At 51.0% G+C, this 22,269-nt stretch overlaps 1 protein-coding gene across 1 annotated transcript; it reads left to right on the plus strand.

The window, feature by feature from the left end:
* The first annotated feature begins 143 nt into the window (after positions 1–143).
* C2H12orf49 (chromosome 2 C12orf49 homolog) lies at positions 144–20,842 on the plus strand. The gene is made up of 5 exons (XM_005344345.3): positions 144–350; positions 12,168–12,324; positions 15,375–15,526; positions 15,761–15,874; positions 18,079–20,842. Exons 1-5 carry the CDS (start codon positions 240–242, stop codon positions 18,160–18,162), a joined length of 618 nt encoding a protein of 205 aa, XP_005344402.1. The 5' UTR covers positions 144–239; the 3' UTR covers positions 18,163–20,842.
* The last annotated feature ends 1,427 nt before the right edge of the window (positions 20,843–22,269 follow it).

Below are 22,269 nucleotides of genomic sequence, written 5' to 3' on the forward strand. Positions count from 1 at the left end.
GGCCTCTGGTCTGTGACGGCCCGCCCCTGCCTCCGGATTCAGCCAATAGAAGGCCGTGTCTCTGCAGGGACCAATGGAGAGAAAGCACAGAGGGGGCCTGGCGGAGGCATCACTGGGCGGGGCGGAGCGTGCGGCAGATCACGTGGCCGGGGCGGCTGCTGCGGGGAGGCTGGGCAGGGGTAGGAGCGAATTTAGAGGGTCATGCCGCGGGGTCGTCTCTGCGCCTGCGCCGCTCCGGGATGCAGAACCTTGCAGAGCTGCTGTGGCGCCGGGTCCTGCGCAAGCGCTGGGTGCTCGCCCTGGTTTTCGGGCTCTCGCTGGTTTACTTCCTCTGCAGCACCTTCAAGCAGGTAAGCAAGCGCGCTCGGGACCTCTGTCCCTCTGATCCTTCTTTCTCCTCTAGCCCTCCTCCCCCCACATCTCTCTGTCCTCTCCCAGATCTCTGTCCTCCCTCAGATCTCGGTCCTCCTCCAGATCTCCTCCCTATTTCCTATGCTCCTCTAGTCCTCCCCCCTATCACCCAGCTCTCCTTCCTCCCCCTCCCTTCCCCCGTCCTCCATCGGCCCTCCTCCCTCTGACCTTTCGTCCTCCCCCATCCCTCCTCCTTCCCTTCCTCTGTCCTTCTTCAGCCCCCCTCCCGCTCTTCCTCCGTCCCGTCCTTCCTCTGATTCTCTGCCTTCCTCCCGCCCATCCTCCGTCCTCCCCTGCTCTCCTCCAACCCTCTTCCCTCCCATCATCCATCCTTCTCCAGCCCTCCATCCTTGATCCTCCGTTCTCACACTTCTTCCCTCCGATCCTCGATCCTCTGTCTTCTCTGGTCCTCTGATGCCCCTCCCTGCGGTCCCACCTTGTAGTCCTTTTCCTTATAATGTGCAGCCATTCTGTACCCCCTGCAGGCCTCTGATTCTCTTCCTTTAAGTCTTGGATCATTCAGTACTCCTCCTTCTGATCATTTGGTCTTCCCTCCACCCCTCCTTCACTCCTCTTTCCTCTGTCCTCAACTCTGTAGTCCTCCTCCCTCTGAGTGTTCCCCTTGCTCCTGTCCTCTGACCTTCCCTCTTACCTCTTGTCTATTGAAGGCTATATGGAGGGTCAGAAAGGGGGGGGGACATCCCAGGTCTTTGTACCCTCCCTCTCCCTATGCCAGACCTGTGCCCAGCATTTCATCCTCAGGCACATTCCTGCTCTGCACCCAGACCTCTCGATGGACAGGTGGGCAGTAGGTAGATGTGGCTAGGCCAGGAAGTGTCCAAGGGCTCTGTGCTATGTTTGCCTGGGTGACCCAACAGGCTCCTGGAGGTGCCCCTTTTTTTGCACACCTTGGTTGGGTGGATTTTTTTCCCTTTAACCTTCTCTTTTCATTTTTGTGCAGAGTGAGAGTTCCTAGAGAGTTGCAATCAGTTTTAATAGGAAACAATACCCAAAGTTTCATTCTGGGTTACCTTCTGCCCTTCATCTGCCCCTCCCCCTCAATTTATCCTTTGATCCGCTTTTACTTCTTTTCTCTTATCCATTCTGTCTTTATGTCTCACAGTCTTCGCATTGTGGGTTTTTGCTGTGCGACAGCCTGTCTTGTATCCCCCCCCCCCCAGTCTCTTTGATACCTTGTGACAACAGGTGCAAAGTGTTCTCACTGCAATTTTGTTGCCATTTTCTGACAGCTAAGGGTACAGAACTTAAGGGCTACTTAAACCTTCCTTGGAGGAAAGTCTCTTCAAATCTCTCCCTGCTTCTTTGGAAAATCTGAGGGAGGCCGCTGTCCTGAGAGGTCAAGTTCATGCATTACATGTATAGATGAGTAGTGTGTAGATAAAAGTAAATGTCACCTGGGGGGAGGCAGGAGAGCTATGGGGGGGAGGAAAGTGCATCTCATCTCTCACCTGGTTGTAAGCACAGGCCAAGTATTGCAGAGGCATGTGTGGTCCCGTGATCAGCTGGCCTTCATGAGTTGTGTCTGTAGACTAATTTCCACACCCCATGCTCCTTCCTTTGTCTAGGGGACCTTAGCGTGTGCTGCGAACTGACCTAGGTTTTCTCTCTACACCTGCCTGGGTATGGACTAGCTTTGTTACTCCTCTGAGTGCCATTAACATCTCAGAATGTTACTTAGACTAGCCCTGTTCAGAAAGTCCCAAATTCTTCTGTCTACTACATCCTTTTCTTCTTTTCTGAATGGTGTGTGTGTGTGTGTGTGTGTGTGTGTGTGTGTGTGTGTCTTCTTACCTTGTCAAGATTTGACTTGAACTTATAATCCTCCTGTCTCAGTTTTCCAAATTCAGGTAATTGTTTCCTTTACACCCCCTAGAACAGAACCCTTGGCTCTCCTCGGCCAGTTTTGACCTTTCCAGTCCTCACCATCTCTCTAAGTGATTTTACTGTTCACAGTCCTGTCATTCTTTTCTTTCTGTCACTCCTGTCCCCAAAACATTGGCTCTGGCTCTGCAATGTCCTGTGCCTGTTCATTGGCCAGAATTATGTCTGTCGCCCACTCGGGGCCAAGACACTCTGGTCTATTGCCTGGACTGGTGCGCAGCCCAGGAGGTCTTCTTTCTGTTTGTCTCAGTCTGTGCAGTGACAAGGTTTCCACCATGGCCTTCCCAAATGGGGAATTCTTTGCTCAAGTGAAAAGAGCTCCTTTGAGTTCTCTGTGTGACTGAATGAATTTTGGTCACTCGGGGCCCAACTGATCACAGTTAATGACTCAGGTCATGCTGGTGACCCAGTGTCACGCACTCGCCTGCCTGCCTATCCACCATTTGCAGGTGTGGTAATCACAAACCCGGTATTTCTCGTTTGTGTGCTTGCTCACCTGTGTCACCTCACCCTTCTTTTTCAACACAATTTTCTCAAGAACAGAGACCTGTCTGACCTGTTCAGACACCCCAGCCTTCTTCTCTGTCCCTACCCCCAGGACTTCTTGGGGACCAGATATTGGTTCAAGTGAGTCTTCTTGATGGGGGTGATGACTTCTCAGCTACTTTATTCCTTTTTTTTTTCTTCTTACTTTTGGCTCAGATGCTGTCTACCTGGCAGCCTTCCCTACAGCCACATTTTAACTACTGTGTGTGTGTGTGTGTGTGTGTGTGTGTGGTGGGTGGGGTGTGTGAGATGAGGGTAGGCTGTGGGCATCTTTTTTTTGTTTTGTTTTGTTTTTGTTTTTGCTTTTCTATTTTCTCTGACACCAGGAGCATTGATAATCATTGCCAGCCTTTGCTGCCCTATTGTTATGACAGGGCCTTTGACTAGTAGATGATGAAAGTGTGTCTATGTGTGGAGCCTATGTGAGACTCAAGTCCCATCAGGGTGGAATGAACTTGTCTTCTTAGTGTGGGTTACTGCAACACCACATGAACTCTGGTGGCCTGAACAACACACATGCATCCTAGCAGCTAGGAGGTCCCAGACTCAGATGCCTGCAGATTCTGCATGTGGTGTCCCTCTGCCCCCCTGACCCAGCTACACACTGGTTCCTTCAGCCCCTTTCAGATGTACCAGTCCATCCATCCCTGGGGACTCCACCCCATGACCTCACAGAATTCTAGTTTCCTCGCAGACACTCCACTTGTCAATCTGTGGATGCCACTATCCACTAATGCCATCTTGGGAGTGAAGGGTTTGGCATTGATTGCAGTGTAGCGATGGGTATTCAGTTCACAACTGGGTAGCTACACATAACTCGGTTGGCCCTGGGATGCTATCACCTGTGAAATACAGCTCTTAAAAGTGGCTGGTAAGAAGTACTGTCAGGTTGTGAAGTGTAAGGCATACTTCTGCATACCTAGCCAGCCCTGTGTTGTTAGCCTCCGCTTTTGCCCTTGGGGTGCTGAGAGCCTGTGTTTCAGTTCTGGTTCTTGGAGCCCTATCCTGTGCTGCTCTTGAAACACCCTCTTGTGCGGCTCTTGGAGCACTCTCCTGTGCGGCTGGCTATCGGAGCACTCTCGTGTGAGGCTGGCTATCGGAGCACTCTCGTGTGCGGCTCTCGGAGCACTCTCCCGTGCGGCTCTCGGAGCACTCTCCTGTGCGGCTCTCGGAGCACTCTCCTGTGCGGCTCTAGGAGCACTCTCCTGTGCAGCTCTTGGAGCACTCTCCTGTGTGACTCTTGGAACATTCTCTTTTGGAGTACTATCCCGTATGACTCTTGGAGCACCCTCCTGTGCGGCTCTCGGAGCACTCTCCTTTGCGGCTCTTGGAGCACTCTCCCGTATGACTCTTGGAGCACTCTCTTTGGAGTACTCTCCCATATGACTCTTGGAGCACCCTCCTGTGCGGCTCTTGGAGCACTCTCTTAGAGCACTCTCCTGTGTGACTCTTGGAGCACTCTCTCTTGGAGTACTCTCCCATATGACTCTTGGAGCACTCTCCCGTATGACTCTTAGAGCACTCTCTTGGAGCATTCTCCTGTGCGGTTCTTGGAGCACTCTCTTGTGCGGCTCTTGGAGTACTCTCTCTTGGAGTACTCTCCCATATGACTCTTGGAGCACTCTCCTGGATGACTCTTGGAGGACTCTCCTGTGCGGCTCTTGGAGTGCTCTCTCTTGGAGCACTCTCCTGTGTGGTTCTTGAAGCACTTTCTTGCAGGTTGTCAGATTGCTTTGCCTAAGACTCATTTATAGCTGCTACCTCTTTCTTTCTCGGGTTCAGGCCATTTTCTTCCCGTGTAGCTTGGCCTCATGTCTATGAAGTGGGACCAAAGGCTGGGTGATGCTCATCTGTGTCATCCTCAGATCCTGTGGCCATCTTACTCCTCCACCGAGTCCCCTTCACAGGACTGGAGTGTGATTAGGAACTGGACCTCTTCGAGAAGGGGTGGTGTCTGACTGTGTTACAGACCAGCCCAGATTTTCAAATTGAGGTTCTCCATTTGTGACAAGGTGACAGAAGTAAACCGGCTAACATTCTGTGCGTGGTGATTTAAAAAAATGGGATCATGCTGCGGGGAGTGGTGGTGCTCATTTTTGATCCCAGCACTTGGGAGGGTGAGGTAGCCAGACCTCCATGAGTTCAAGCCAAGCCTGGTCTACAGAGTGAGTTCCAAAAAGGTGGGGATTTCAAAAATATAGATTCCTCTGGCTTCCCCCGAGAATTCAAGTCTCACACTTACTGGTGGCCTCCAGCCGGGTCTAATGATCTCCATTCTTTAATCTGTGCTGTCTGCGCTCTCTTTCCATCTCCTCTTCTCTCATTCTGGTTCTTCCCTGGCCTCAGAGGGCCGGGGAAGCATAGCCCCTGTGGAGGCGGCTCCCTTCATCCCTCCTTCTCTTCTTGGGTTCTGGTCTTGATGCGTATGTAGTTCCCACCCTGTAGACTCACTGTAGGGTACTGGGAGCACAAGCCAGACATTTGTACTGTGAACTTCTGGGGCTTTGTTTTTCAGAGTAACCTAGCTGATCAGCTTCTAGAATATGGTGTGCACACCCCAGGAGAATCCCCTTCAAGAAGTCCGTGAGGTCTAAATTAGATTCAGAATCACTTAAACCATGTTGGCCATGTTAACCTGTGGTGACACTTACCTCAGCTGTCACCAAGCATGGTGGAAAGCCGCTCTAAGAGCCTGAATTGGAACACAGATGGTGGTTCTCAGCACACCAGGACATGAACGTCATTTGCCCTATATCAGTGATTCTCAGCAGGGGTCATCTTAGACCGTTGGAAAACACAGATATTTACATTACGATTAATAACAGTAGCAAAATTACAGTTATGAATTAGCAATGAAAATAATTTTATGGTTGGGGTCACCACAGCATGAGGAACTGTATTAAAGGGCTGCAGTGTTAGGAAGGCTGGGGACCACTACCCTAGATAGAGCGTAATCTTTCTGGCTGCTTAGGCAGGTAGAGCAGCTGACTCACTGAGAAGGAAGCCGGGAAAATAACTAATTTTAAGTTCCTATCTGCTGTGCTGAGGCAGGAGCTAGAGAGCCCATGCTGCCTTCTGCAGGCTGAAGTCTGGCTGTTACAAGCTAAACTAGCCACCCCCACTCCCAGCCACATTCTTGTCTGAAAGAATGAGTAGTCAATGGTTTGTTCACCTCAGAGTTTCGCTTGAATGGAGAGAGCCTTCTCCCTCATAGAGGTGTTCTGACCTTTCCCACTGCCAGGGATAAACACGAGCTTCCAAGCAAAAGCTCGGATTTTTGGGGACTCTGTTCCCTCCCCGGAGCTTGCTGACTTTTCTCAGCTGTGATGTTCGTGGCTGTGAGTTTGGGGTGTGCTGTGACAGAGTGGGCACCATTTGGCAGCTCTGTGAAGATGTTCACAGAACAGTGCCCATGGGCGAATCCTACAGGCTGCACTCAGAGTCCAGGTGTGCCCTCTGAGACACAGCTCGCCCTCTGAAGTGGCAGTTCACTTGGGTGTGCGGCTCCGTGGTTTTCAGTAAGGGCACAGTGAGGTAGCCGTTACCACTGTCATAATTTAGGGTGCAATCATTGACTTTCCCCTGCTTGTCAGCCCTCAACAATCTCTAACCTACTTTCTGTTAAAAGAATATTTTTTTTTACCTTATTATTTATTTTGTGTGAGAGTGTTTGTATGATGTTGGGGGAAGGCAGGAGTGTGCGTGAGCCCCATTGCTCATGTGACCATCAGGACAGCTTTTGGGGGTCAGTTCTTCCTTCCTTCCCGTCACGTGGTTTCTCAGTTGTCAGGTTGGAGGCCAGCATCTTCACCTGCTGAGTCATTGCAGTGGCCCACTGGGTCCAGGAGCCAGACACTGGTCATCGGGCTCGCGTGGCAAGGGCTTTTAACCCTGAGCCATCTCTCCCATCCCCACCTGGGTATTTCATATAGATGGAATCGTATGCACGTGTGATCTTCTGTGAGCGTGGTGGTGTTTGCAGACTCAACTGTGTTATCTCTTGACACAGTGTTCCCCTGTAGGTAGCTGTCACATCATTCCACGTCACTGATGGGCATTGGGGCTCCATCTTTGGGCAGAAACACCCACTTGGTGAGTTTTTGTGTGGATGTGTTCCCATCACTCACTAGCACAGGCTTTGCCTGGCTTTTTGAGGGTCCTCTTGGCTACTTTCCAGTGGTCGCCCTGTAATAAACGTGTCAGAAGGACATCTGTCAAGTTTGGGTATAGAACTTGGCGTCTCATATGGTACAAGATCAACCATGGTGCTATACAGAGTTGTCCGTTTGCACAGAGACTTCACAGGAGGGAAACGCCCATCCTGGCTTTGGTCCACATAGTGGCCAGCAGCAGCTGTCTGGCCTGTCACTGTGTGTGTGTGTGTGTGTGTGTGTGTGTGTGTGTGTGTGTGTGTGTTGGGGGGGTCATCTCACTATGTAGTCCCGGCCGTCCTGGAATTCATTAGGTAGACCAGGATGGCCTCAAACTCACAGAGATTCACCTATCTCTGTCTCCCAAGTGCTGGGATCAAAGGCGTGTGTCACACCGTACCCAGCTTATAAGATTTTTTTAAAAACATCTTTAACCGGGGCTGGAGAGATGGCTCAGTGGTTAAGAGCATTGCCTGCTCTTCCAAAGGTCCTGAGTTCAATTTCCGGCAACCATATGGTGGCTCACAACCATCTATAATGAGGTCTGGTGCCCTCTTCTGGCCTACAGGCATATATGCAGACAGAATATTGTATACATAAAAAGTAAATAAATAAATATTTTTTTAAAAAAATCTTTAACCAAAAACCAAAATCAAAAAGAAAAACCAGTGGCTAATATGCCATGAGTTCATTAATAAATACTTGGTTTAAAATAAGTATTTTCAGAGTTACGTTTTAGTTTTCCACCAGTAGACACAAACTCACATTGTGTGGGTCCTCCATGGCTTGGGCTGTTCTCACACAGGCCCCCTGCCCGCTGCGTCTTTGTGGGTCAGTCCTGTCCTGAACATGATTTCCGGCTTGGCTGGCTGGCTGCTGCCCTGCAGCTGGGTGTCCAGCTTGTCTGACCCAGCCTGGGCTCCACCTCTCTTCTATGAGGTGGAGGTGGTGAGAGGAATGCCCCCGGGTGATGTTTATCACAGATGGAGAGGAGGCTTGTGGCGCCCAAGTCCCCTGGGCTCCTCGACTCTTCATCCCTAAGACACCTCAAGCTTGTGTAGCGGTCTTTGCCCAGACGGCCGCTGGCCCAGTTGCCTTGTAGCCTTGGATGCCTCTTTTCTTTGGGTTTCTACCTAATTAATGCTTCAGGGGATAATTTAAATTGCTAGAGATGGGAGCGCAGGAGAGGATGCTGTCGGGGGAGAGGGTTGGGATGATGAGTGGCGCCAGGTGACCTGGGCACAGCACTACCCACAGGTGCGGTGGTGGAGCGGGCACTAGGGGCACTGAGGTCTACTCCCTGGGTGTCTGCCATCTGTGGGAACGCGAGGGAGGGTAGGAGATGACTTCAGACACCGATCTAGAATGTGGGGTACACTAGCACAGTTGGGTCAGGACATGGCAGGGTGGGGCACAGGCTAAGGTTCTCTTTGTACTTAGGCGATGCAGCGCTTTGTAGGGCCGGGCTGTCTGCTGAATCCCTTGTAAATGCATTAACCCATTGCTGGAAAGCAGTTGCCTATGTGGATGGGTGCCCGCTTATGTTGTCTGCATTACTATGTAGATTGGCTCTGCTTAACTTGTCTGCGGTACTTTTTTATTGCTTGTGATCACCATGACCAAGGCAACTTCTAAAAGAGGTTGTTTGGGGCTTGCAGTTTCAGAGGGTTAGGGAGCCTGGCAGCAGGCAGGTGGGCAGGCAGGCGGGCGGGCAGGCATGGTGCTGGCGCAGCAGCTGAGAGCTCACATCCTGATCTACCACCACAAGGCAGAGAGGTAACTTGTGCTTTTGAAACCTCAAAGCTCCCCACCCCCGTGACACACCTCCTCATCCTTCCCAAACAGTTTCACTCAAATACATGAGCCTTTGGGGGCCATTCTCGTTCAAACCACCCCATGGTCGTTCTAGGAAGTGTGGCTGAGTACAGAGAGCCGCCTCACCCCCTTTGAAACTGGTTATCAGCAAAGACTTGTTCTCTGCAAACATTACAGAGCATGGCACTGGCATAGGGTTGGTGACCAGCAGAAGGGTCACATGACATAAAGGTGTGGCTTCTTCCTGTCCTTCCTTTTTTTTTTTTTTTTTTGGTTTTTTGAGACAGCGTTTCTCTGTACCTTTGGAGCCTGTCCTGGAACTAGCTCTTGTAGACCAGGCTGGCCTCGAACTCACAGAGATCCGCCTGCCTCTGCCTCCAAGTGCCGGGATTAAAGGCGTGCACCACCACCGCTCGGCTTCTTCTTGCCCTTTCATTGGAATGTTTTCGCTTCTCTTACTTGAGGTGTACTGGCTTCTCCCTTAATATACAAGTGATTCCTCTGTCTTTAAAACCTCTCAGCACCAGAAAGGTGGCTCCATGGCTAAGAGTGCTTGTTGCTCTTGCCGAGGACCCAGGGTCTGTTCCCAGCTAACTCCAGTTCTGTGGGATTGGACACCCTCTTCTGGTTACCATGTATACCCCTCCCCCCCACACAAATAATAAAAATAAGTTTTTTTTTTTTTTTTAAAGTTCTTTATGATTCTTTATAACTGTAATCCCCTGCTTCCGGGCTGCAGTTCTCAATCTCAGATGTTTGCAGCGGCCTTGGTCTGTCTCCTCCATTGTTCAGACTCCTGTGCAGAGTCCTTAAGGTCAGCTGTGCCTCATGTGGTAGTGCTGTGTGTCTCTGGAACATGCCTTTCATTTGACCCTTCTAATTACCCCTAAGACCTACACAGCTTGCTTCCTAATTAGCCTTTTAAAAACCTGAGGTCAGGCCGTGTGTGTGTGTGTGTGTGTGTGTGTGTGTGCGCGCGCGCGCGCGCGCGCGCACAGGCTCCACAGCTGTTTGCACTTACAAAGAACGTTCTCTTGTGTCTCTGCCCACTTCCACTCCCGTCCTTCCTCAGCAGTGGATCTGTTGGACTTCTAACATCCCGAGGCGTCGGTGGCTGTGAGTCACGACCATAGCCTTTGTCAGCCGCCCCTTGGAGCACTCCAGTAAAGTAGGGCACTGTGTAAGAATCCCCTTTGAATGGATTTTTTCTACTATCGCTGACAGGGCCTCTCTATGTAGCCCTGGCTGTCCTGCATTGTCTTTATTCAAAGACCAGGGTTCTTTGAATCCGCAGAGATTCGCCTGCCTCTGCTTCCTGGGCACTGGGTTAAAAGTGTGCGCCACCTCACTCTTGAATCTTGAATGAAAACAGTACACATATTTGTGAAAGCCTTGAAGATGAGACCACCCAGAAGGGCAGTGGGAACTCTGCTGGAAAGCCTGGTACCCACTGGATGGAACTGGTCTTCTGTCCCTTCCACATGCTTGCCACCTGACTTTAAAAGTGGGCCATGGCCGACTTTTTACCCATGGAGTACTCTTGGCAGAGGTTTCGAATGTTCAGGGTTGGCAAGTTCAGGTGCTGGAGAGCCACAAGGCCTGGGGGCCTGTGGCAGAGAGTCTCCTGGGGTACACTGTCAGGGTCTGCTCCTGAGCGACTTGCAGGGTGAACCTAAGAGACCCCCTGCCTCCCAGGGCTCCTGCAGAGTTGACACCTGTCCTGTCCTGGGCCTGCTAGCCATGTCTCTTATGAGAAACAGAAAGGAGAGGCAGCACACAGGGAAGCCATCTTGGGGGACTGTTTTCCATGAGCACATTGAAGGAGGGGGGATCCAGTCCTGGTGGTGGTGAGAGAGGTCATCTGGGTAAATGCTGGGATATTGCCGTGGTGGGTCAGACTTTGGGGCAGTTATCTGGCCCAGCCTACCACTTACCACTGTGAGGACTTTTCCAGAGCCCCACACTGATCCGCAGTGCCATCCCGAAAGCAGAGCCAGGGCTTGTGTCTGGTTTGTGGAGGCCGTGTCTCCTTAACGATAGTGCGCCAGCATGATGGATTATTATGCATCCGTGAGGATTTGATTATCTAGATAATGTGGGTTCTTGGATATGTTTAACCACCCAGTAGCGTCGAGAGCAACTGTAAACATGGTCAGAGGTGAGCATGCCAAAACCAAACGTGCACACCTTTAATCCCAGCACTCAGGAGGCAGAACCAAATGCACTTGTAGTTAAGTGTTGGGGTTCTAGGTAGTGTGTGAATTCCATGTTGATAAGCACTGTTTTTGAATGAACCTTTCCTTTTGGGTAATGATGTACAAGGGTGGCATTGTTTCTCATTTAGTTTCTCCTATGGTCAACAATCAGCGTATTTTCATGTTTTGGTTTTTTGTTTTGTTTTGTTTTCCTACTATTGAAGCAGAGTTGTGGGAAAGCCCAGCGTGTGGTTTCTGTAGGAAGGCACTCACTAAGGAGTTTCCCAGAGCTAGGTGTGTGTGGACATGCAGGCATGGCGGTGCACACCATGATCCTACAATCCCAGCACCTGGAGGCTGAGGCAGAAGGATTGCTGTGAGTTCCAGGCAAGCCTGAACTGTAGGATGAGAAGCTCTGTCTTAAAACCCCCAACAGGCCAGAGGGAGAGGGTCATTTAGAGTTGTTTTGTTACTCATTCATGATTAGCTGCATCCAAACGTGGCTGCTTTGTGCTTGGCTTGTTGGCAGCTGGGCTCGTCCTCCTGTCTAAGAGAAAGATCCAGGCTCTCACCTCAGGGCCGCTCCTCCCTTGGTTTGCTAGGCAAAGGGCTAGGTAGCAAGAATGTTGTCTAGAAGCAGCTGTCAGACGGCTGCTCTGTTTTTACACACAGAAACACCTTTGCGAGCTGTCAGGCCTTGCCTCGCCCTTAAAGTTATGCCCTGGTTCGGGTTTTCTACACAAGTCCTTGTCACAGCTGAGGCCTCGTGACGACAGTCTGAGATGATCAGACTAACATGTCTCCTCCTGGTTCTAAAAGTGTTCGGGCTTTATGTTCTGTTCCATGGTGTGTGCATTTTAGTATTTCAAAGCTTAAATTGCTGCGGGGGGGGGGGGAGTTTTTCTTCTAGAATTCCATAGGATCTTATCTGCTTCTGGGGCCTTGAATGATCAGCACAGCCATTGGGGAGGATAGCTTTAACTTACCACATTTTCCTGCTGGCTTACTTTGTGACTCTGCTCTGATGGTGCCCATGCCAGGAGTGGTGGGGCTGGGGTGGAGCGGGGCAGAGGTGTATTCTCCTGCACGGCAAGTGAAGCGGGAAAAACGCCTTGAACCTTCCTTTCCCCCTGTGGTCTCATTGCAGGAAGAGAGGTCGGTAAGAGACCGGAACCTTCTCCAGGTTCAAGACCGTGAACAGCCCATTCAGTGGAAGGTCCAGTTTAATCTGGGCAATAGCAGCCACCCCAGCAACCAGTGCCGAAACTCTGTTCAAGGGAAGGAATTCCTCACGGACGAGCTGGGTACGACCTCCCTTCCCTGCTCTCAAGGCCCTGCAACTCTGGATAGCCTTGCCTCACAACGCTTTGTCTTTCCCGCTCCTCTGTGTCTTCCATACCGTTCTCTGTCCCAGGCTCCCTGCAGCATCTGGGAGGCTTGGGCTGAGGAGCCAAACTCCTAGCAGGTTCTCTTTGCTTGCCGCTCCAGCCTTGGCCTCAGGCCCAGGCACAGGGGTTCCTCATCTTGTTTTTCGTGTGTGTGCACGTGTGTGCGCACACACCACGTGGTGTTTGTGGTGGCCACAGGCTAACCTGTAGGAGATGTTTTTCTCCTTTCGCCATGTGGATCCCAAGGATTGAACACAGGCCGTCAGCCTGTTAGCAGCGTCCTTTACTGGCAGAGCCATCTTGCTGGCCTGTAAGTCTTCCTATCAGAAAAGAGAAATTACACACCGGCCTGTTACTACTCCAAGAAGATGCAGTTAGCCGACAGCAAATGGGGAGGGGGCAGGGGCTCAGCTTGGAGGTCAGGGCTTGTTTCTACAGACTCAGAAAACAGGAAATTGTAGTACAGGTGGCAATTGGTCATTTTATTGTCCCATAGCTACAAAACAGTGTTTTCCTTCTAGTTAATTTAGATCAGACAGACGCATGGATTCCTTTAGTTAAAACATCCAATATTCACCTTCTCAACCCCTAAAAATCCCACAGAGGCCACAGGTTTTATTTTGCCTTTACAAATATGGGAAACGTGGTTTTAATAGAACAAAACAAAAACAACTTACAGCTGTTGATGCCATCGTGTCGCTAGGGTAACAGTGCCGTTAAACCAGATAGCTAATTAGAGTCAAAAACTTTTCAGAAGCTGGAAGTTAATTTTCTAGGCAAGATCAACACATTTGCTGGCCCTGGTCTCACAGGACTTGGCGGAAATATTATCTGCAGAGCTCATCGGCACCGCAGTGTGTGTGTGGACTGAAACATCACAATGCCCCGTATGGTTTGTGTAGGGGTTTTTGTTTGTTTTTTCAACTAAAAATAAAGAAGCGCTGGAGAGATGGGTTCGTGGTCAAGAGCGCTGAGTGCCTTTGCAAGAGGGCCTGCCTGGGTTTGAGTCTCAGCATCCACGCAAGGCAGCTCACTAACTGCCTGTGACTTCAACTCCCAGGGATCCAGCGCCCTCTTCTGGCCTCGGTGGGAATCTGCACTCACACATGTGCACACACATATAGTTAAAAATTACAGGGGGAGAGGTGTGGGTAAGCTTGCTCTCCTCAGAAGTTAGACCTGGTCACTGGGAGGTGAGCACCGGAGTTGAGTGCTGGGAGTTGCCAGTGGGAAGAAAAGGGCCTGTAGCTTAGAGAAGGAAAGGGCAGGCTGTGTCAACAGGTTGCTCTTGGGGTCCACGGTATTGCCCATCTCCATAATACAGAGCTGCTGTATTGTTATCATCTGGGGTGGAATCTCCCTGGGAATTCCGTTTAGAACCCTTGTCAACAGCATGAGCGGGGGCAGCTGGGGAGGAAGCATCTCCTAGCACTTATCTCTTCGCTCAGGAGACACTGGAGCAGAAACAAAACAGAGCCGCAGCTCCCATGTGGTGGGAGTTGTTCGCTCCTGGTCTCCCCAGTGTGGAGTGAGGGCCCCCTAGTGTCCCCTCGGTGTCAGTGTTCTGCTGCTCTGCCCTCTCCTGCACAGACCTTGTTTTCCAGAGCAGTTCTGAAAACAAGTTCTTTTCCACCAGCCTCATTCTTTCTCTGGAGACAGAGCTGGGGCACTCAGATGGGCTGATGCTGGGGACAGCTGCTGCATACGCATACCTGAGGGACCCTGCACACACCCGAGGACCACACACACATACCTGAGGGGCCCTGCACACACCTGAGGGCCACACACGCATACCTGAGGGCTAGCACGCATACCTGAAGGCCCACATGAATATAGGAGGGCCCTACACACACACCAGAGGGCCCCTTCACACACCTGAAGACCCACACACATACCTGAGGGGCCCTGCACATACACACCAGAGAGTTCCTGCACACACCTGAGGGCCAACATGCATACCTTAAGGGCCCTACCACCACAAACACACACCAGAGGGCTCCTGAACACACCTGAAGGACTACACACATACCCAAGAGTCCCTGTACAGACCTGAGGGCCCACATGCATACCTGAGAGCCCCTGCATAGACCTCGGGGCTAACATGCATACCTGAGGGCCCCTGCATACACTTGAAAGTCCACATGCATGCCTGAAGGCCCCTGCACACACCTGAGGCCCCCACACATACCTGTTCCCAAAGGGAACAAGGAGTTGTCTGCCTAGATGCTCTGAATAGTAAAGCAGCCCCAGAGCGGAGGCCTGCCTGACACTGGACGTGCTTATCTGTGTGATGGGTTTTCTCAGCTGAGGAGTGAATTGGGTTTTTCTCTCCCTCAAGGGTTTGAGAGCGTCACCCCCAGTTCTCGGGGGGTGGCTGTGTCCCTCCCCCACCATGTTTGCGTACAAGCAGAGTTATGAAGGTGAACTGTGACTTCCTGTTTTAACAGTCCCTTCAAGTGACCACAGCAGCAAGCATGGAGAAGCCATCAAAAGCTGTGTGCTTGCTTTTTAAATCCGCAAAGTACTCATTTTTTATGAATGGGTGCCTTGTTTCTGTTTTAGACTTTTTATTTATATATTTTGTGTATATGAGTGCTCTATCTGCATGTATACCTTCATGCCAGAAGAGGGCATCAGATCCCACTAGAGATGGTTGTGAGCCACCATATGGTTACTGGAAATCGAACTCAGACCTCTTGGAAGAGTACTCAGTGCTCTTAACCGCTGGGCCATCTTCTCCAGCCCTATCTTAGTCTCTTTAAAAGAGGCCAAGGTTAAAGATTGCTTGCTTATGTTAGAACTCAGCCGTGTGGGCGTGGCATGGCACTGTGATGAGCTCACACTTATGCAGTAGACTGGAAACTGGTTGAATACAGTGACAGTGTGGATCTAGTTAGTGGTGACCGAGGAGCCTGACTGCCTAGGTGAAGCCAGCCCTAGTGCTCAGCCGCGTCCCTGGCTTTCAGGCTATGTCTGCGAGAGGAAGAACCTGCTGGCGAATGGCTGCTGCGATGTCAAGGTCCCCAGCACGAAGCAGTACTGCTGTGAAGGGTGCCTGGTCAGTGGTTGCTGTGAAGTCTACGAGTACTGTGTCTCCTGCTGTCTGCAGCCCAGCAAGGTAGGGACTCCAGCTTCCCCCCGCTTTGTCTTCCGGGCATCTTCTGGGATGCTCAAGAGGAGCTTTATAGGTACACTGGCCTCTCCTGAGAGCGGAGCTGGTCCCTGGCTTATGGTTCCTTCGCAGAGAGGACCATGCTATTGCCAACCAGGGATCTGGTGAATGAGAGAATCCCTCTGGGCAGGCTGGTTTGGCCTGCTGATACTACCAATACTTAATACCTTGTTTCCATAGCAACCTCTGCTGGAACGCTTCCTCAACCGGGCAGCTGTGGCCTTCCAGAACCTCTTCATGGCAGTTGAAGACCACTTCGAACTGTGCTTGGCTAAGTGCAGGACTTCATCGCAGGTCAGACGTGGTGCTGGCTCTCGCTGGGGGAGGTGGGAGGGAGGCAGAGCTGGAGATCAGAGCCAGGGTGGAAAGGGTCTTTATTGGTACCATGTTCTGCTGCTTTGGGGGGTGCAGGATGAGACATTTAGGTGCAGTAGGCGGTCATTGAGAGGAGGTAGTCACTTGTCCTGAGGCAGATCTGTGGCTTCCTTCAGGATCCCAGGGGTAAGAGGTGGGAATTTAAAGGCACATGGATCATATCTGAGGCCTGTAAGGCTCTTGGTAAGCATGCATTCCACTGCCTAAGCCTGAGTGCTCTGCTTGCTTGCCATGCCCTGCCACCCGTGAGGTACCCTGGAAGGCTTTTGCCCCCACCTTTGTTTATTTCCCCTCTTACGTTTATTCTGGCCTTGGGGAGGCACATGCATACACGCCGGGAGAGCTTTTGAATGTCAGTTCTCTCCATACACCATGTGGGTTTTGAGGCCCGAACTCGGGTCATCAGCCTTGGCAGCGAGCACCTTTCCATGCTGTGCCATCTTGCTGGCCCAAGTTCCCAGCCTCTGTGGCTGGGCACTTGTCATAGCTCTTTGTAAGGTGTCTCTTCCACAAGCACACTCTGCTGGGCTAGCCGGCTCGCGCCTGTCTCTGTCCCTCTGTAAGCTTTGGGTTTGTGTGGCAACTCCCTTTTGCACCTCTAGTTCACTGTGAGAATGTCTGGGCCAGAATAGAAGGAACTCTGGGATGTGAAATTCCACTGGTCTTGACAGGGGCCGGGCTTCCCAGGTCAATGGGTATAAGGGAAATGTGAGAGGGGCTCAGCTGACTCGCTCGCTCTTCCTGGCTAGTGCTGGAAAAAGGGACTGATATTATTATAGCAGCTTCCTGTAGCCAACAAAGCGGAAGGTACTTCCTATTGTGCAAGAGACCGTTCTCAGTGGCCACTTGGTTCGCGTGCCCAAAGACTGGACTTCCAGTCTGCTAAGTGCAGTTAATAAAGTGCATAGCTTTGGTAGAGGCTGATTAATGAGCTCTAGAGCAGCCAAACCTCAAATGGCTCAGAGGACAAGAAAAGTTTGGGAAATCTGTCATCGGGCAGCGTGGGGAGATTGTCTGGGCTCGACCTCACTCTTTGTGCCCAGCCAGAGAGGCTCTTGGAGGGTGCTTGGCTTGCACACAGGCCCTTAGTGCATGACAGCCATTTGAAGTGGCGTCTTTCAAGTCCCTTGCAGGCCTTCTCAACAGGGACCGGATCTCTCTGCCCACAGTCAGGTGCCGATCACACTGCATCTCCATCTGTTTCAGATCGTTTTGTTCTTTGCATACTTACTGTCGTGTGTGTGTGTGTGTGTGTCTGCGTGTGTCTGCGTGTGTCTGCGTGTGTGTGGCTGTGCCACCACATGTATGTGGAGGTCAGAGGACAGCCTGTAGAGTTTGCTTCTCATTCTTCCGTGTGGGTCCCGGGGATCAAACTGAGGTCTTCTCAGGCTTGGAGGCAAGCGCGCTGTGTTAACCCCTGAACTGTCTCACCTTGTCCTTGTTTTGGGGTTTGAAACGGGGTCTCATGTAGCTAGGCTGGCCTCCAGTTCACTGTACTGCTGAGAATGACCTTGAGTTTCTTTTCCTCCTGGCTCCCGTGTTGGCATCACGCGTATGCACCACACCACCCATTTTTTTAAACAAATATTTATTTATTTATTATGAATACAATATTCTGTCTGTGTGTATGTCTGCAGGCCAGAAGAGGGTACCAGACCCCATTATAGATGGTTGTGAGCCACTATGTGGTTGCTGGGAATTGAACTCAGGACCTTTGGAAGAGCAGCCAATGCTCTTAACCACTGAGCCATCTCTCCAGCCCCTGCACCACCCATTTTTATGAGGTGCTGGGATCAATGCCAGGGCTTCATGCATATTAGGCAAGCACTCTGTCAGGCTGCGCCATACCCTAGATCCCATTTCAGATGGATTGAGAAGCAGTCTCAAAATGCCCAGCTTGCAGCCAGGTTGTTCAAAAACTCCCTGGTAGACAGAAGAAGAAAAGACACAGTAGCAGCGTCTTGTCTGTTTTTGTGGCCCTCAGCGCTAAGAATCCTACTTCATTCCAGAAAGTTCCTCAAAACCCCAAGGCACGCTGGTTTTGAGGTGGAGTGGGCGGGGAGTGTGTGGCGGTCACTGCAGCTGACCCTCTCTGTCCTTCTCCTGTCTTCTTTCACCAACAGAGCGTGCAACATGAGAACACGTACCGTGACCCCATAGCCAAGTACTGCTATGGAGAGAGCCCACCCGTACTCTTTCCCGCATGAGGCCTGTTGGAGAGACACCCAGAACCAGCCTGGTCCACGTGAGATGATGAAGGAGGGAGCCAAGGCTTTGAGCATGTCCTGTGGCATCCAGTGTCTCTGTCTCCCTCACCTCCAGCTGCAGCAGACAGAGCTGTTCTGTAGAGCAGGCCCGGTGAGGCCCCGGCACCTTGCGTGGTTATGGCCATGGGACGGCTGCAGGGCCAGGTGCTTGGTCCCGTGTTGTAGTTTTTTAATTACTTTTCAGTGGGGGAAGTCACACTGTTTTGTGCAGGACACCTTTGCCCGGGCAGTTGGATCCACTCACGGAGGTGACTGCTCTACGTGGTCCCTCACTGTCACAGTGATGTCGTTGCCGCACCAGACCCAAGTGTGTCTCCAGGAGTGTGGGTGCACGGACTTATTTTTGGTTGTTTTAACACCTGGCCAGCAGGCCTTATATCTATATCCCAACATCTAGGGGTGTGTAGAGCCTCAGGAGGGTGCTGGTACCCACTGAGCCTGCGTAGAGCTGCCCTGGTATGCTTCTCGACTCTCCTGTCTTTTTCTCCAGTCTCCTATAACACACACGGCTCCCGGAGACCCTTCACTGACCCTTACAGAGGCCACAGCCAGCATTTGTGGTTTGGGCTCAGGTTGCCCTGGTGTCAGGCATGAGTCTCCAGGGTTTCTCTCAGCAGCTTCATAAAGCCGTGTCTCCCAACTGTTTGCCTTCCTGATGGAATTTCCTTCAGCTTCCTCCCTCTTCCTCTTCCTGCTCACCTCTGTGGAAGAAAGGACAGGCTGATGGGAATTGTTCTTGTTTGGGGTTGCCATGCTGGGATCAGATCCAGGACTTTGTGTGTGACTGGCAAACTTTCTGCTACTGAGCCCTGGCCCTGGCCAGGGAATTGATTTTTACTGTTAGATCCCAGTGATTCTGTTCCATTTGCTCTGGACTTCCAAGTGTGTGGATTCAAAGTTCATGAAAGAACTTGGTGCACCTGCACATTCTGGTGTATTCTGGAATGTTCTGGCATGTTCTCACATGTTCTGGCTTTCTTGCTCATTTTTTCTGGTAACTGGGAGATATATAATTTTTTTAAGACAGGGTCTCCCATTGCCCAGGCTGACATCCAGCTTCGTATGTGTTTGATACCAACCTTAAACTCCTGATGCCCTCTGCACCTGACAAGTGCTGGGGTTATAGGTGCATGCCAGCTGCATGGCTCATCAGCCTTGTAATGCCAGTCTACCCTTGGTCAGTGTTGGAGTTGGTCAGTCACTCCCTTGGGTTCATTTTCACTCTCAGGAGTGGCGACACGGGGTTAATGTAAACATCATGCCCGTTGCCAGCTTTCTCTGACCTGGCACTGGAAAGGCATGTGTGTGCAGTCCTTGAGTTTATAGACCCCGAACAGTTGAGATCAAGATTCCAATTTACTTGTGTTTCACTCGGCAGACGAGGAAATAGCTTACCCTCCCAAGTCCCTACCAGGATAGAATAATCAAAACCCACAGAAGAACTTCACCTCGAATCCCGTTCACATGTCCTCCGGTGCCGTCCACATCATCTCCCCTGAGAACAGACGGCTTCAGTTATTCCAGACAGGAGAAAGCGTCTGTGTCCATGCTGAGTCAGTAATACAGAGGTCATTTTTGATTGACTGCGGAATGTGGGTTTTGTGTTTTAATCACGCTGGGGAACACACACACACACACACACACACACACACACACACAGAGCTGGGGAAGTCTGGGGAGGGGGCTGGATGAGAAGAGCCGCGGGTAGGAGCGGTATTGAAGCCTGGAGGCCAGTGTTCACATCGGTATGCTGATAGGCACCATAGATAGGCATTTGTCCTCAGTGGTTTTTTTTTTTGACCTGATGATAATAATAAAATAATTACCTAAAAATCACACAGCCTAGAGATAACCACCAGCTATTTTCGACTTCTCTGTGACTTTCCAGGCAGAACAAACAAAAACCCCAGGGCGTTCCTCCCCCGTGAAAACACTGCCTGTAAGTCTGTTGTCTGCAGGCCCGTGTGATACCCGTTGAGATCATCTGGTCCCTTTCATGGGGGTGGCCCGCTCTTACTGAACACGATTGTTAGCTCAACTCCTGCAGCCACTTCTCCACAGGGGTTGGAGGTGTCTGTCTGTCCATCCCTCTGTCCGTTTCGTAAGCTGTTTTCAGTGTTCCAGTTTGTATTTATTATTATTATTTTTTTTTATTTTTAAGATCATGAGCCTGTGTGTACCAGCTCAGACTAAATAATGAGTTCTGGGTTGCAAAGAGGATTTTTTTTTTTAACTTAAGATGTTTAAGGAGCAGGTGAATTAGCCCAGTGGACCTGGGTTCGGTTGCCAGCGCCCACACAGTGGACTCACAGCTGATGGGATGGGATGACCTCTTCTGACTGTCACAGGTACCCTAATATGTGGCATGCATTCACACAGACACTACAAACACACAAAAGTAATGTAATAAAGATAAATCTTTTAAAAACTAAATCACATTTAATCATTGGGGGGTACACATATGCCATGGTTTAGGTCGGAGGAAAAGTTTTGGAAGTTGGTACGTTTATCCACCATGTGGGCATGGAGCTCAAGGTGTCCGTCTTGGTGGCCTTGGCCCACGGAGCCATCTTGCTGGTCCTGCCCGAGTCTGTGTCCATAAATTAAATGATAAAATACACAAGTGCTATTGATTGTGTTTATTAAGTCACAGTGAGCAGAACCCCACATGGTTTGATTGGCCATTTATTTTGTCTTTCTTCCCATTGGTTACTACAGAACATTTTGAAATGAAGCCTTAAGTAATTCTTCCTCTTCCTATCCATCTCCTTTTCCTCCTTTCCCCTCTTTTTTCTTTGAGACCTGGTATCTCTGTCCCATGCTAGCCTCACACTCTCCATCCTCCACCCTTAGCCGCTGGTATTTAAACCTCAGCTGAGCGTCTCGCTTAACTTGCCCTTCTGCGACACTTTCAAGCAATTAGCTCAAGTTCACAAACCCATCTTTCTAATAGATCTCAGGCCGTGGGTTTGTAACAGGGGGCAGCCCTTCCCCCCACTCCTGACCCTCAGGAGACATTTGAAAGTGTCTAGTCTCCTCATAGCTGGAATGTACCAGCTATATAAGTGGGAAGGTACCACTTGTCCCTGGGGGGAGGGGGCTCAGTGATGCTACTCCCTCCCTGGCCCACAGCGCCTCAGTCACACCAAGTAGGCTGGCAATGCTGAGCTAACTGAGCCCAGCTCTGGGTCACAGCTGTGCCCAAGGCGCTTCCCTACCCTGGAGTTCTACCGAGCTGAGTGCTGATTAAATTACCTGTGTTCCCCACAGGACGTGCTCACGGCAGTGCTTTCCCGCCTCAAGGCACAGTGTGATTTACCCTGCACTGTGTCCTTAGTGAGCTCACTCTCCACCCAGCAGACCCTTATCTGCAGAATGAACTGGAGGTGTGTGACCTGATGGTAGAACGGGGGTAGGACCGGGACTGTCCCTGCAGATTCTGTTAGACGTGGCATAGTGTGAGTGCAAGACAAGAATGATAACAACCCAAAGGGGAGCTACCTAGGGCAGCTTTCTCCCCTCTGTCACCAAGGTGTCACCAAGGTGTCACCTTCCTGGGTGTTTGTGACACGGTTCATCCTGGTGTGACTGCAGCATCCCCCATCCAGACGGGAAGGTGATTTGGTCTGCCACTGTGCTGTGAGCAGGGCGGTTAGATCTGTGCCACCAGCTCTGGACTCCCAGCTGAGCCTCAGCAGCCCTCCAACGACGTACAACCTAGGGTTGTTCCCATCGAGAATCCAGAACTAAGAAACAAAGACACAGCCTTAAATACTGCAAAGAAACAGATCCAGCAGCCTGTGGTGATAGCATGGGGCTGTAATCCACTCACTGGGGAGGCTGAGGCAGGGGGATTGTGCATTCGAGCTCAGCCTGGGTTTTACAAGATGAGACCCTGACACCAAATATATAAGCAACCACAGAATTGAGCTGCCAGTAAAAATAGGAGAAGCAGTTGTTCAGATGTCTCCATGTGCATGTCAATTGAATCTCTCAGGACCCTGCATCCCGTGGGTGAGAGGGATCAAACAGCAGAACTAGAAACAG

The sequence above is a fragment of the Microtus ochrogaster genome, chromosome 2 (genome assembly GCF_000317375.1).
Source record: "Microtus ochrogaster isolate Prairie Vole_2 chromosome 2, MicOch1.0, whole genome shotgun sequence".
NCBI lineage: Eukaryota > Metazoa > Chordata > Mammalia > Rodentia > Cricetidae > Microtus > Microtus ochrogaster.

Coding starts and splice junctions, on each gene's coding strand:
- C2H12orf49 (XM_005344345.3), top strand. CDS start 240: ATGCAGAACCTTGCAGAGCTGCTGTGGCGCCGGGTCCTGCGCAAGCGC. Junction 351..12,167: donor TCTGCAGCACCTTCAAGCAG/GTAAGCAAGCGC, acceptor GTCTCATTGCAG/GAAGAGAGGTCGGTAAGAGA. Junction 12,325..15,374: donor ATTCCTCACGGACGAGCTGG/GTACGACCTCCC, acceptor CCTGGCTTTCAG/GCTATGTCTGCGAGAGGAAG.